Source organism: Balaenoptera acutorostrata, chromosome 12 (genome assembly GCF_949987535.1).
Source record: "Balaenoptera acutorostrata chromosome 12, mBalAcu1.1, whole genome shotgun sequence".
In the NCBI taxonomy this organism is placed as follows: Eukaryota; Metazoa; Chordata; class Mammalia; order Artiodactyla; family Balaenopteridae; genus Balaenoptera; species Balaenoptera acutorostrata.
The window spans coordinates 41965765-41979848 of NC_080075.1; the positions used below are offsets into that span (position 1 = coordinate 41965765).

The 14084-nt window shown below is 39.8% G+C and overlaps 2 protein-coding genes across 5 annotated transcripts in view; both read right to left on the minus strand.

The window, feature by feature from the left end:
- Nucleotides 1–14084, minus strand: part of SANBR (SANT and BTB domain regulator of CSR) — a 69778-nt gene that overhangs the window by 27082 nt on the left and 28612 nt on the right. For all 3 annotated transcript variants that reach the window (XM_007189699.2, XM_007189700.2, XM_007189698.2), the window contains one exon: nt 12095–12247. In XM_007189699.2, coding sequence (XP_007189761.2) covers nt 12095–12247 — 153 coding nt within the window. The remainder of the gene's footprint in view (nt 1–12094; nt 12248–14084) is intronic.
- On the minus strand, nt 1201–3243 carry LOC103016843 (cyclin-I-like). Of its 2 annotated transcripts, none has more exons than XM_057558496.1 (2): nt 2816–3243; nt 1201–2658 (listed from the first exon to the last, which is right to left on the minus strand). In XM_057558496.1, the coding sequence occupies exons 1-2, from the start codon at nt 2888–2890 to the stop codon at nt 1639–1641; spliced, it is 1095 nt and encodes a 364-aa protein (XP_057414479.1). In that variant the 5' UTR covers nt 2891–3243; the 3' UTR covers nt 1201–1638. The 2 variants fall into 2 exon arrangements, with proteins under 2 accessions (XP_057414479.1, XP_057414480.1); XM_057558497.1 differs by having other exon boundaries at nt 2064–2234; nt 2299–3243.

Genomic DNA, 14084 nt, shown 5'->3' on the forward strand with positions numbered 1-14084 from the left:
TCATTCTCAAAGGATATTTAAGGAAGGCACAGATTTTCTACATTATTAACTATTTCTTTTGTCACACTGCAGACCTAGTGGAGGGACTTCCCTGGTGGCGCAGTGGTTAAGAATCGCCTGCCAATGCAGGGGACATGGGTTTGAGTCCTGGTCTGGAAGATCCCACATGCCATGGAGCAACTAAGCCCATGCGCCACAACTACTGAACCTGCGCTCTAGAGCCCACGAGCCACAACTACTGAGCCCGTGTGCCTAGAGCCCATGCTCTGCAACAAGAGAAGCCACCACAATAAGAAGACCGCGCACCACAACAAAGAGTAGCCCCCGCCCGCCGCAACTAGAGGAAGCCCGTGCGCAGCAACGAAGACCCAACACAGCCAAAAATAAATAAATAAATTTATAAAAACCAACAAAAAAGACCTAGTGGACTATACCTTGGCTTCCATTGCTATTGCTGAGATGTGAACTCTAATTATTGATGTTTTTTTTTTTTTTTTTTTTTTTTTAAGGTTAAGGACAACTTTTATTGCTACCAGAGGCTTTTATCATCAGTACATGGTTCTGACTGCAGTACCTTCTTCAGGTTGCACAGGGAGCTCAGGACCCAGAAGTCATGAAGAGAAATACAGGTAGGCTGGGGAGGCAAGGGGATTAACTTTTATCAAGAAAATCCTAATAGCTTAACATAAAACTAGGGTACTGAATTCAGTTATTACATGTTACAGACCCAAATCACAGAGCTGCCCCAACATCTAGACAGTCTCTCCTACTGATTATAAACGAGTGAACTGAACAGTTTTTTTAAAATCTAATTTTAGTTGTTACATGTTTCTTTGGTGAGCACCTGGATATATTAACTTTATCACAAATTCTATTTTACAAATGTCAAAAATGCTTCCAACAAATCTTAAGTGTCCTAATCACATGCCACTTTTAAGCTTCAATTTAAGATAAAAATGAAAATATTAATTTTGTTTCCAAACTCTAGAAATTGAAAGGAGACAAACAAAAATCAACATGGTAATGGGAATTCTTTTTCTGTTACCACCTCTGATTCATAGGCAATTCTGAAGTACCTTTTTCAGATTAAGTTGAATTTGAATTATTGATTAAACATGGCTGTCACTGAAATAATTTGTTCACCAAATTGCTAAAAATAAATTTTCAGGGTTTCCTCATCAGTGGAAGTCAGGCTATAGATCAACATGCATAAAATTCATTTAGTATTCAAAGAAGCAGCAAGCAAAAGCAAGAGGAAAATTAAATCAGGATTCTGGGACAAGGTTTGCTAGCTAGGAATTTTGGAACTTTAAAAAAAAAAACACTGAACGTGAATTTCTGACACAGGGTAATTAATCTACATTACATTTTAGCAGAGAAAAGGGTGGAAATGACAAACACTACAAAGAAATTTTTTACTTAAAAATTTTTTGATCTTGAATTTTACACTGTTTTTGGTCTTTAAGTGCTTAAATAATGTTGAATTATAATTAGCCATACAAGTCAACAGGGTTTTTTTTCTGGCTTATTTCGAATCAGCCTGATAAGGTATATACCTTTATACAGCCTATCCTGTTTTCCATGTTCCCATTCCCACAGTAGTCTACCTTAGTCTGCACTTGAAGGTAACACCTGGAGCTACATGACAGAAACAGGCTGCAAAGGTGGACAAGGGGAAGTATGTCCCTCTTGCCTTGATAAATCAGTGCCACACACAGAACCCACATTTTCTGAAGCATTATCTTCATTATAGAGCCGTTTGATCCCATCATAGAAGTCGTCCACTTCCATTTCCTCTACTTTGCGTTTAGCAGAGGTATGCTTGCACCCATTGGCAGCTGGGAGATGATGGCAGAAGGCTGCTGTACCTCTGACTGGCACTTCTGGTTTGCTGTTGTCCTTGGAGAAATCTGGGCCTGGGGCAGAGGAGGGTTGTACTCTGAACACTCCTTTGTCACAGGTCACCAGGGTGTGCTTGAGGGGACGGTAGACATAAACGGAATTTAGAGGCAGGGAAGACTGCAGAGTAGAAAGGTGACATGCCACAAGCTCCCGACAGTGGATCAACTGGGAGCTATCCATCTGTGCTTTCTGAAGCAGTTCAATTGTAAGAGGAAGCCAATCAGGAATGAGTTTCTCCATTTCCAAACTAACCATGGCCAGGGCAAGCATGGATCCTTTGAATTGCGGAAGTTGGCTGCAGGCCATACAGTGAAGTAATTGCTTGGTAAGGACTGCCAAATGTTGAGATGGGCTCAGTTTGGGCAAACTAAAAAGTAACTGAGGCCTAGTTGACACTGCAATGGCATGGAAAATGTGAAGAAAATCCAATGGTGTGGAGGTGTGAAGATCCCAATTCAACTTATCCAGAATAATTCTCTCCATCCTCAGAATTTCAGACGAAGAACATCCACAGAAACTATCTCTTGCCAACACCTTCAGTACTGGTATTCTCTCGTCTTCCGCAACAGTCTTGGCAGCTAGGAAAAAGCAGCTGATTGCAATACAACTCAGGTATTTTGGGTGGGCCTTTACAGTAGCTAAGAACCTGTCCAAAAGACTGCTAGCCAGAGCAAATGTTTCTGGGTAAAGGTTGAATTGGTACTTGAGTTTGGCCAGCCACTGAATCACTTCATCTCTCTGGGATGGAGAAACATTCTGATTTGTAGGCATTTTCAGCACATTCACTTTCCACATCTGGGCTTCCCTGGAGATTGCCTCTTCCAACAGGAAAGACAATCTCTGGTTTTCCAAAGGCCCTGGAAACTTCATGATATCCTTTGGATCTGCCTGCCACCCAGCTTGATGTAGCTACCTTCTCCTCCTCTTCCTCCTCCTCCTCCTCCTCCCCGGCAGAGCTGTAGGCCTCACAGTGGTGACGAGGGGTCATCCGGGGTCCCGTTACCACCTCATTTTCCTCAGCGCGCGGCGACGGGGCGCGCGGGACGAGGACGGGGCCGACTGAGGAGGGAGAAGAGGGGGAACCGGGCCGGAGGGCGCGGGCGCTCGAGCGGGACGCACGGCTGCGGCCTGTGGGTCGGTCAGCGAATTAGTTCCATGACGCCCCCGGACCTGAGGCCGCTGCCGGTCCCGCTCCTCCAACCGCAGCCGCTTGTGCCCGGGTGGGGAGGGGGTTCCCGCTCGCCATAGGGCGGCGGGGGCCGGGGAGAGGCGGGGGGTGAGACCGGCTCTGCCCCTGCCCGGGGGAAGCGCCTCCGAGGGGAAATGGTGAAAGGGGGGGAAAGGGGGGAAAGGAAAAAAAAAGGAAGGGGAAAGGGGGGGAAAAAATAAGAAAAAACGAGACAGAGGCGCTGCCGCGTCCGCTCGCGGGGAAGGCTGGGGAGGGAGCTATTGATGTTTTGAAGAGATTCTATACTTTTTCCCTCTGGTTGCTTTAAAAATGCTCTTTTTGTTTTCTGCAGTTTCACTATGATAGGTATGGGTATGATTTTTTTTTTTCCTGAAAGACATTCTTTTTTTAAACTAAAAAAAATTTTTTTCTTCCAGTTTATTGAGATATAATTGACCTACAGCACTGCAGAAGTTTAAGGAATACAGCATAATGATTTGATTTACATACATTATTAAGTTATTATCACAATAAGCTTAGTGAACATCATCTCATATAGGTACAGAATTAAAGAAACAGAAGATTTTTTTCTCTTGGGACAAGAACTCTTAGGATTCACTCTCTTAACATTTATATATAACAGTTATATTTATCATGTTGTATATTACAGGATTTCTTATCTTATTGGGAGTCAGTGAAATTCTTGAATCTATAAATTAGTATCTCTCAATAATTCTGAAATATCTTAGCCATTATCTCTTCAAATTTTGCCTCTGATCCATTCTTTTTCTCTTCTAAGGGGAAACCCCATTAAAAACTTAGACCTTCTCACACAAAAACACAAATACTGTATGATTCCACAATAGAGGTAGTCAAGTTCATAGAGACAAAGTAGAGTGGTGGTTGCCAGGAGGCAATGGGAATTGTTCATTAGGTAGAGAGTTTCAGCTTTGCAAGAGGAAAGAGTTCTGGAGATGGGCTGCACAACAACAGGAATATATTTAACATTACTGAACTGTACGCTTAAAACATGATGATGGGGACTTCCCTGGTGGTGCAGTGGTTAAGAATCCGCCTGCCAATGCAGGGAACATGGGTTCGAGCCCTGCTCCAGGAAGATCCCACATGCCGCGGAGCAACTAAGTGCGTGCGCCACAACTACTGAGCCTGTGCTCTAGAGCCCGCGAGCCACAACTACTGAGTCCGTGTGCCACAACTACTGAAGCCTGTGTGCCTAGAGCCCGTGCTCTGCAACAAGAGAAGCCACCGCATTGAGAAATCCAGGTACCACAACAAAGAGTAGCCCCTGCTCACCGCAACTAGAGAAAGCCCATGTGCAGCAACGGAGGCCCAATGCAACCAAAAAAAAAAAAAAAAGATGGCAAATTTATGTTATGTTTATTTTACAATTAAAAAATATTAGACATGTACTCTCTAGGTCTCTTACTTTTTTTATATTTCTCATAATTTTGTCTGTCTGTGCTTCATTCTGGATAGTTCCTTCTGACTTTTATCTTTCATTTTACTAATTTTTCAGCTATAACTAAGCTGCTGTTAAATTTGCCACTGATCTTAAATTTGTTATTACGTTTTTCAGTAGTAGCATTTCTATTTGTTTTTATTTAAACTCTCTTTGTCACTTTAAAAAATATATATTTATTTATTTATTTGGCTGCGCTGGGTCTTAGTTGTGGCATGTGGAATCTTTTCAGTTGCTGCATGAGGGATCTTTAGTTGTGTGCATGTGAACTCTTAGTTGTGGCATGTGGGATCTAGTTCCCTGACCAGGGATTGAACCCAGGCCCCCTGCACTGGGAGTGTGGAGTCTTAGCTACTGGACCACCAGGGAAGTCCCTCTTTGTCACTTTTTATAGTTTATATTTCCCTGTCAAAAATTTCTGAACTTGGCTTCTATCAACTTAAACTAGTAATCTTATTATGTGTCAGTAATTCCAATATGTGAGTTCTCTGACATTTATTTTTGTTGTCTAAGTTCTGCTGTTCCCATTCTTGGTAACTTCTTTTCATCTATGTCAGGTTATCTTTGTATGCTGAATATTTTGTTTAAAAAATTTTTTGTAGAAATAATTTGAGGTATAGAATAATGTTCTCTTTCTTCAAAGAGGATGTTTACTGCTTTTTCTAGATGCCTGGGGACCATGGCAATCCAGGATTACCTTAACCCAAGTTCAGGGCCTGAATTTCTTAGGCTACCCAAATAAATCAAAACCAGGTTGCTATTCAATCAAGGGATGGTTTGCTTCTCATTTGCTCTTATTTTCTTTGGGATACCAACACAAAGTGTAGGGTTGGGGATGTTATTCATTAATGTCCCCATTCTTGGCATCCTAACTATGCCCCTAAATCCTGATAGGGCACCAAAAGCTCAGCCCAGACTCTCAGCTGTCTCTTTCAGTTTGGTCATCACCTCCAGGACAAAAATGGCCCTAAGTGCTGGCTCACTTCTTTGGGTTCCCATCATCTCTTATATCTTTTTTTTTTTTTTTTTTTTTAAAAGGATTTTCTTATTTATTTATTTATTTATTTATTTATTTTTGGCTGTGTTGGGTCTTCGGTTCGTGCGAGGGCTTTCTCCAGTTGCGGCAAGCGGGGGCCACTCTTCATCGCGGTGCGGGGACCGCTCTTCATCGCGGTGCGCGGGCCTTTCTCTATCGCGGCCCCTCCCGTCGCGGGGCACAGGCTCCAGACCGCAGGCTCAGCAATTGTGGCTCACGGGCCCAGCTGCTCCGTGGCATGTGGGATCTTCCCAGACCAGGGCTCGAACCCGTGTCCCCTGCATTAGCAGGCAGATTCTCAACCACTGCGCCACCAGGGAAGCCCCCATCTCTTATATCTTAACACTAATTCCCCATTAGCTCTTTGATGCTTTTAATATAATCTTTACATTTATATTTCATACGTCTTTTTTTAGTTACCTTTTGATGGGAGGATTAGTCTGAATTACTTAGTCTGCCATTACTGGAAATATAACTCACCAAATGAGCTATTTATATTTCACTTAGTCTAAGAAATCACTTTAATCAATATCCATGATGTTGCACACCAGACTTAAAATACAATTTAGTTGCTATTTATTCCTGAATCTTCTCACAATGAATGGAATATCAGTAGTCAATACAACCAGTAAATAGAAAACAAAAAGCCAAAGAGTTACAGCTCTTAGAAATATTGTTCAAAGTGATATAAATGTGACAGTTAAAACAGAAGCTTGACCATAAAGAAATGCAGTGACTAAACCATGTTACTGCAAAAACATAACAATAATCATGAATTAATGCAATTATCTTGGGCCTATCAAAGCGAATCCCATTTTGCTTAAAGTCTCATGACCCATTTAAATAGCTTTGGTATGAAAAGCATTATCTAAAACTTTAAACATGAACATGAACATTATAAGGGTAACCTATTTATTACTTCAGCAATAAAATTTCTGACTAATCAAAACTGCTAATTGATCGTAAATATAACAAATTTCCTAATCCAGCTTAAATTTCATGATCCATCATTTTAATAACATTTATGGCTAATACTCCAAATTCCTTGCCCCTAAATTTCATTATACTCATCGGGATGAGCTCAAATACCTACTTTCTCCATGCCTGCACTCAAGCAGCTAAGGACTGCTGGAGAGAGTAATAGAAAAAGGCATTTTGGATTTCACTGTAAATTCATGATCACCAATCTCCAAAGGGCTTTCAAACTGCCTAATAACCTACAAGATTTCTTTGGAAAATTCACTCTCTTGGTTTCCAAAAAGACTATTTCAAACCTTTGGTACTTCTTTCAAACCTTGGACCCTTCCCTCTTCCCCCTCATTCTTTTTTTTAATAAAGAATTCTTTTTTTTTAAGATTTATTTATTATTTATTTATTTATTTTTATTTTTATTTTTTGGCTGCCTCAGATCTTAGTTGCTGCACTTGGGATCTTCGTTGCGGTGCACAGGTTTCTCTCTAGTTATGGCGTGTGAGTTTTCTCTCTCTAGTTGTGGTGCACGGGCTCCAGGGCACGTGGGCTCTGTAGTTTGCGGCACGCACACTCTAGTTGAGGCGCGTGAGCTCAGTAGTTGTGGCACGCGGGCTTAGTTGCCCTGCAGCATGTGGGTTCTTAGTTCCCTGAACAGGGATCGAACCCGCTTCCCTTGCATTGTAAGGTGGATTCTTTACCACTGGACCACCAGGGAAGTGCCTTCCCCCTGATTCTTAGCAGATGACTTTACCTTCTACTTTACAGAGAACAGAAAAGACAATAGGTTAGAACAACTTATCATCCAAATGACAAAAACACAATTTTACTATTATCTGCAACCATCCTACTCTTCTCTCCTGTTATAATAGAGGGGCTGCCCTTCCTCCTCTCTAAACGAATCCTGCCATATGTGCTTAAAATTGCACCTTATCCTGCCTCCTCATAAACCTTGTACTATCAATCTCTCCTCCTCAACTGGATCCTTTCTACTGACTTTTAAAAATGTCTCTCCTACAGTCTCTTCAATAAGTGGTGCTGGGAAAACTAGACAGCTACATGTGAAAGAATGAAATTAGGACATTCTCTAACACCATACACAAAAATACACTCAAAATGGATTAAAAACCTACATGTAACGCCAGATACTATAAAACTCTTAGAGGAAAACATAAGCAGAACACTCCCTAACATAAATCACAGCAATATCCTTTTTGATCCACCTCCTAAAGTAATGAAAATAAAAACGAAAATAAAAACAAAAATAAACAAGCGGGACCTAATTAAAATTAAAAGCTTTTGCACAGCAAAGGAAGCTATAAACAAAACGAAAAGACAACCCACAGAATGGGAGAAAATATTTGCAAATGATGAGACCGACAAGGGACTAATTTCCCAAATATACAAACAGCTCATGCAGCTCAATATCAAAAAAAGCAAACAACCCAATCAAAAAATGGGCAGAAGTGTACACACTGCTATATTTAAAATAGATAACCAACAACAAGGTCCTAATGTATAGCACAGGGAACTATATTCAATATCCTGTGACAAACCATAATGGAAAAGAATATATAAAAAGAATGTATGGGGCTTCCCTGGTGGCGCAGTGGTTGAGAATCTGCTTGCCAATGCAGGGGACACGGGTTCGAGTCCTGGTCTGGGAAGATCCCACATGCCGCGGAGCGACTAGGCCCATGAGCCACAATTGCTGAGCCTGCGCGTCTGGAGCCTGTGCTCCACAACAAGAGAGGCCGCGATAGTGAGAGGCCCGCGCACCATGATGAAGAGTGGCCCCCACTTGCCACAAATGGAGAAAGCCCTCGCACAGAAACGAAGACCCAACACAGCCATAAATAAATAAATAAATAAATAAAATTTTAAAAAAAAGAATGTATGTATGTGTATAACTGAGTCACTTTGCTGTACAGCAGAGATTGGTACAACATTGTAAATCAACTATACTTCAATTTAAAAAAAAAGAAAGAAAGTAAAAATAAAATAGACAACCAACAAGAACCTACTGTATAGCACAGGGAACTCTGCTCAATATTCTGTAATAATCTAAATGGGAAAAGAATTTGAAAAAGAATGGAAAAAATAAAAATATTTTTTTAAAAAAAGAAAAAAATGGGTGGAAGATCTAAATAGACATTTCTCCAAAAAAGACATACAGATGGCCAAAAAGCACATGAAAAGATGCTCAACATCACTAATTATTAGAGAAACACAAATCAAAACTACAATGAGGTATCACCTCACACGGGTCAGAATGCCCATCCTCAAAAAATCTACACACAATAAATGCTGGAGAGGGTGTGGAGAAAAGGGAACCCTCCTACACTGTTGGTGGCAATGTAAATTGGTACAACCGTTATGGAGAGCAGTATGGAGGTTCCTTAAAAAACTAAATATAGAACTACCATATGACCCAGCAATCCCACTTGTGGGCATATACCCAGAGAAAACCATAATTTGAAAAGATTACATGCACCCCAATGTTCATTGCAGCACTATTTACAATAGCCAAGACATGGAAGCAACCTAAATGTCCATCAAAAGACAAATGGATAAAGAAGATGTGGTACATATATACAATGGAATATTACTCAGCCATAAAAAAGAAGATAATGCCATTTGCAGCAACATGGATGGACCTAGAGATTGTCACACTGAGTGAAGTAAGTCAGACAGAGAAAGACAAATATCATATGATATCGCTTATAAGTTGAATCTTAAAAAATGGTATAAATGAACTTATTTACAAAACAGAAATAGAGTCACAGATGTAGAAAACAGATATTGGGACTGACATACACACACTACTATATATAAAATAGATAACTAATAAGGACCTACTGTATAGCACAGGGAACTCTACTCAATACTCTGTAATGGGACTTTCCTGGTGGTCCAGTGGTTAAGACCCCGTGCTCCCAATGCAGGGGGCCCGTGTTCTATCCCTGGTCAGGGAACTAGACCTCGCATGCTGCAACAAAGATCCTGCATGCCACAACTAAAAGATCCCACATGTGGCAACGAAGATCCTGCGTGCTAAGACCCAGTAGAGCCAAATAAATAAATATTAAAAAAACAAAACTCTGTAATGATCTATATGGGAAAAGAATATAAAAAAGAGCGGATACATGTATATGCATAACTGATTCACTTTGCTATACACGTGAAACTAACACAACATTGTAAATCAACTATACTCCAATAAAAATTTTTTTAAAAAGACAGAAACAATAAATATCCATAACTTCATTATTGATCCATCTTCTCCCTTTCTCAAATTTCCCAAAAGAGTTGTTAATCACACTGTTTCCATTTGTTTTTCTTCTACTCACTCCTCAACCCATACTAATCTGGCTTCTGAATCTAGCACTCCACCAAAACAGTTCTTCGCACTTAAGAATTCCAGGTCACCAAAGCCAAAAGACACATTTCTTTCATTATTTTATTTGACCTCTTAGCAATAATTGGCATCGTGGACACTCTCTCCATCTTCAAATACTGCTCCCTTGACTTTCATGACAACATTCTTGGTTTACTCTGTCCCCTCCTGATCATTCTCCTTTGCAGGATCATGCTTCTCTATCCAGCCAATAAATGTTGGAGTTTCTCTAGGCTCTGTTGTAGACCCTCTGCTATTATGCTCACCTATACCTGCTGGCTTCAATTATCACTTATTTGCAAGGCTTAGAAATTATTATTGGGCTTCCCTGGTGGCGCAGTGGTTGAGAGTCTGCCTGTCAATGCAGGGGACACGGGTTGGAGCCCTGGTCTGGGAAGATCCCACATGCCACGGAGCAACTAGGCCCGTGAGCCACAACTACTGAGCCTGCGCGTCTGGAGCCTGTGCTCCGCAACAAGAGAGGCCACGATAGTGAGAGGCCCGTGCACCGAGATGAAGAGTGGCCCCCGCTTGCCACAACTAGAGAAAGCCCTAGCACAGAAACGAAGACCCAACATAGCAATCAATCAATCAATAAATAAATCTTTTTTTTTTTTTTTAATAAATAAATCTTAAAAAAAAAAAAAAGAAATTATTATCTATAGCCTAGCCACTCTCTAAGCACCAAAACCCACGTATCTAACACTCTTTGCCTGGTTATCTCATAAAGTACCTCAAACTCAAAATGTCCAAAACAGAACTCATGAGCTCCTCTCCAGACCTGATCCCTCTGTTATTTTCCTCCTCAGTGAATAGCACCACCATCTATCCAGTAGCAGAAGCAAGAAACTGAGTCATCCTTGACTCCTCCAATCCCCTCTGTGAAATAATCCAACAAGTCAATTCAGTTTTACTTCCTAAATACTGAATTCATCCATTTCTCTTTGTCTCCACTGCCCTAGTCCAAGTCACCGTCATCTCCCTAAGACTATTCTGATAGTTCCTCTTGTACCTGACTCCACTGACTATTCCCTAAGCCGTTCTCCACACACAATTGATATTTTCAAAATCTGAAATAAAGAAGAAACTAAAGCACAGCCTAGGAGGTCCTGCCCCTGCATGGCTGACACCTACTGACCTCTCCAGCCCCATCTTGAGCCATGCATGTTTTTTACAACAGGCACGGTTTCTTTCAGTCTCATTTACCCACTGTGTTCCTTTTGGCCTTGCTGTTCTGACCAAAGGGCTCTTTCCCTTCCTCTTCGCCTCACATACTCCTACCCACCTTTCAGATCTCTATGCCAACTCCTTAAGGAGGGAGGCTTTCCTTGACTTCAAGGGCCAGATCAAACCAGCCTATTACAGAAATTCTTCAAACATTCCTTTGCCTGCTTTTCCCCCACTTTTGACATTATTGCCTGAACTGTAAGCTCCATGAAGGCAGAAACTACCCAATTTTACACACTACTCTCTGCCTTGCACAGTCTGTGACACAACTTTGGCACTTCATAAATATTTACTGTGTGGATGGTGATGATGAAGACCTGAAGGTTCCTTTCGTCCACTCACGAAACTTAATTACATAACCTTTTCAAAAATGTTAGTGATCAAGGACTCTAAGCTAGGGCAATACTCATATATTGCACCAAGATATATGTGCAAGGATGTTCACTGCAACACTGTAATATTATTAATCTGGAAACAACCTAAATGTTCATCAATAGGAGATTGGTTAAATAAATTGTGAAATATGCACAGCTTGGAGTATTTATTACACAGCAGTTAATATTACACAGAATGATCACCTAATTATATTATTGAGTGAAAAAGGCAAACTACAGAATAACATGAATAGTCTGATCCTATTTCCAGAATGAAAAACAACATATAGTTTGTGCCTGAAACGTATAAAACAAGGTCTGAAAGGAACTGTGAACAGTGGTTACCTCTAAGAAGAGATGTAGAATGAGGGAGTGGTGTGAAGAGAGATTTCTACTTTTTACTATACTTACCTATGCATTGCTTTAAGTCTTTTCTACGTGAATGTATATTTACATTTTAAAAACACTAAAAGAGGAAAAGATTTAAATACGAAGTGTTAGTGAGTGCTGTAATTACAAAAGGGCAACATTCAGAATTTACCTTTGTAAGCTGAGTGGGGTCAAACCGAAGAACCTTTTGGTTACAGCAGGGATAGATTCCAGTGCCAACAGTACTTAGTGAACTTCCTGCAGTAGGATAAATCACTGTTTCTGAGTGATACTGACAATGTGAAAACTCTATACACAGAAAAGCCTGAATAAAAGAAATACGTAAAATCAAGTATTATTCCCACAATGAAATTATACATCTCAAAAATACTTCACTCAAGACCACATACTGTATGTTCCATCACATAAAATGTACAGAAAAGGCAAATCTCTAGAGACACAAGGCAGATTTGTGATTGCCTGGGGTTAAAAGTGAGACGGGGTTGGGGAATGGCAGCAAATGGACATGAGGGATCTTTTTTGGGGTGATGGAAATGTACTAAAGTTGGATGGTGGTGATGGTTGCACAACTCCGTAAATTTATTAAAAATCAGAAAATTGTACACTTAAAGTGAGTGATTTTTATGGCACGTAATTATACCTCAATAAAGCTATTAAAAAACAAAATCAAAAACACTATTTAAGTTCATATGAATTAAATTCATCTTGATGTACATCTAATTTTATAATTGGTCAATCACATAAGAGGTTTTCCAATGGAAAAAACTAAATAAAAATTTGCCTCACTTATTCTTTGACATATTTTTTAAGGTAAATACTTAGCATCAGTATTAGTGACAACTATGGAGTAACCTTGAATCACTGGTGAAAATCTTATCGAAGTTTAATTATAAAATTAACAGTCATGTTTCAGATATGTTTATAAGTTGGTAAAATAATTTAAAGAAAATAAAAAGATCCTGAACACAAAAGCAAGAAAGGATAGTCTATAATTCAGAATTCTTAGTTGTTAGGTCCAATTATGATTTTCAAATAATAGTTTTTAATTAAAATTTTCTGCATCTGATAAAATCTATAAGGTGCACACTCATACAAAGTATTTTGCATACAAACTATTTTATGAGTTTATGAACTCTCCATAGTAAAATATTAAATATTATAAATCAAGACTCAATTTCCTATGAAGAAGGGAAAAAAATCCTTCAAATTTTCTGCGTTCTGACATGCTAAACAAGCCAGGTTTTAGAAGCCCGATATCCTTGATTATAAGCGACACTCCATTGTGGGGAGGACCACTACATAGCTATTAAGTTAAAAAAAAAAAAAAACAAACCAAAAAACCAACCTGACAATATCAAGTGCTAGTGAAGATGTGGGGCAACTGGAACTCCCATACACAGCTGGAAGGAATGCAAAGTGGTTCGGGGACTTTGGGAAACTGTTAGGCATGGTAAATGTTACGCTTACGTTTACCATCAATCCAGCGATCCTACTTCTAGGTAACTATCCAAGAGAAACATATTCACATGAAAGCCTGTATGGGAATGTTTATAGATGCTTTCTTCATAATGGCCCCAAACTAGAAACACCTACAGTCCTTCGCTGGTAAGCGGATAAACATACTGTGATATATTCATATGATGGACTACTACCTAAGGCTAAAAAGGAATAAATTGATAGATACAACAATGTGAATAAATTTCAAATCCATTTTCCTAAGTAAAAGAAGCTAGACTCAAAAAGCTAAATACTGTATGATTCTATTTATATGACATTCTGGAAAAGTCAAAACTATAGAGATAGTAAACAGATCAGTGGTTGTCAGAGGCCAGGGTGGAAGAAGGAATTGACTAAAAATGGGTACGAGGGAATTTTTTAGGCTGACAGAAGTGGTTTATGCTTTGATTGTGGTGGTAGTTACATGACTGTATGAGTTTGTCAAACCTCACAAAAAGGATAAATTTTACTGTATGTAAATTATACTTCAATAAATCAAGCTTTTAAAAATTGTGGGGACATAGGGAGTCCACTGCTCTTCATTCCTTCTACTGAAAATAATTAGCCAAGTGAGAGAGGAAAAGAACTGGGGGCTGGGAGACCTGAGGGATTCATAAAAAATTTTATGTAGAACACTCTGGATT

What these genes read in the sequence shown, in the direction of transcription:
- LOC103016843 (XM_057558496.1), bottom strand. Translation starts at nt 2,890, where the DNA reads ATGACCCCTCGTCACCACTGTGAGGCCTACAGCTCTGCCGGGGAGGAG. An exon ending in AGGAGGAAGAGGAGGAGAAG is followed by an intron (nt 2,659 to 2,815) that starts GTAGCTACATCA and finishes CCTACAAATCAG; the next exon opens with AATGTTTCTCCATCCCAGAG.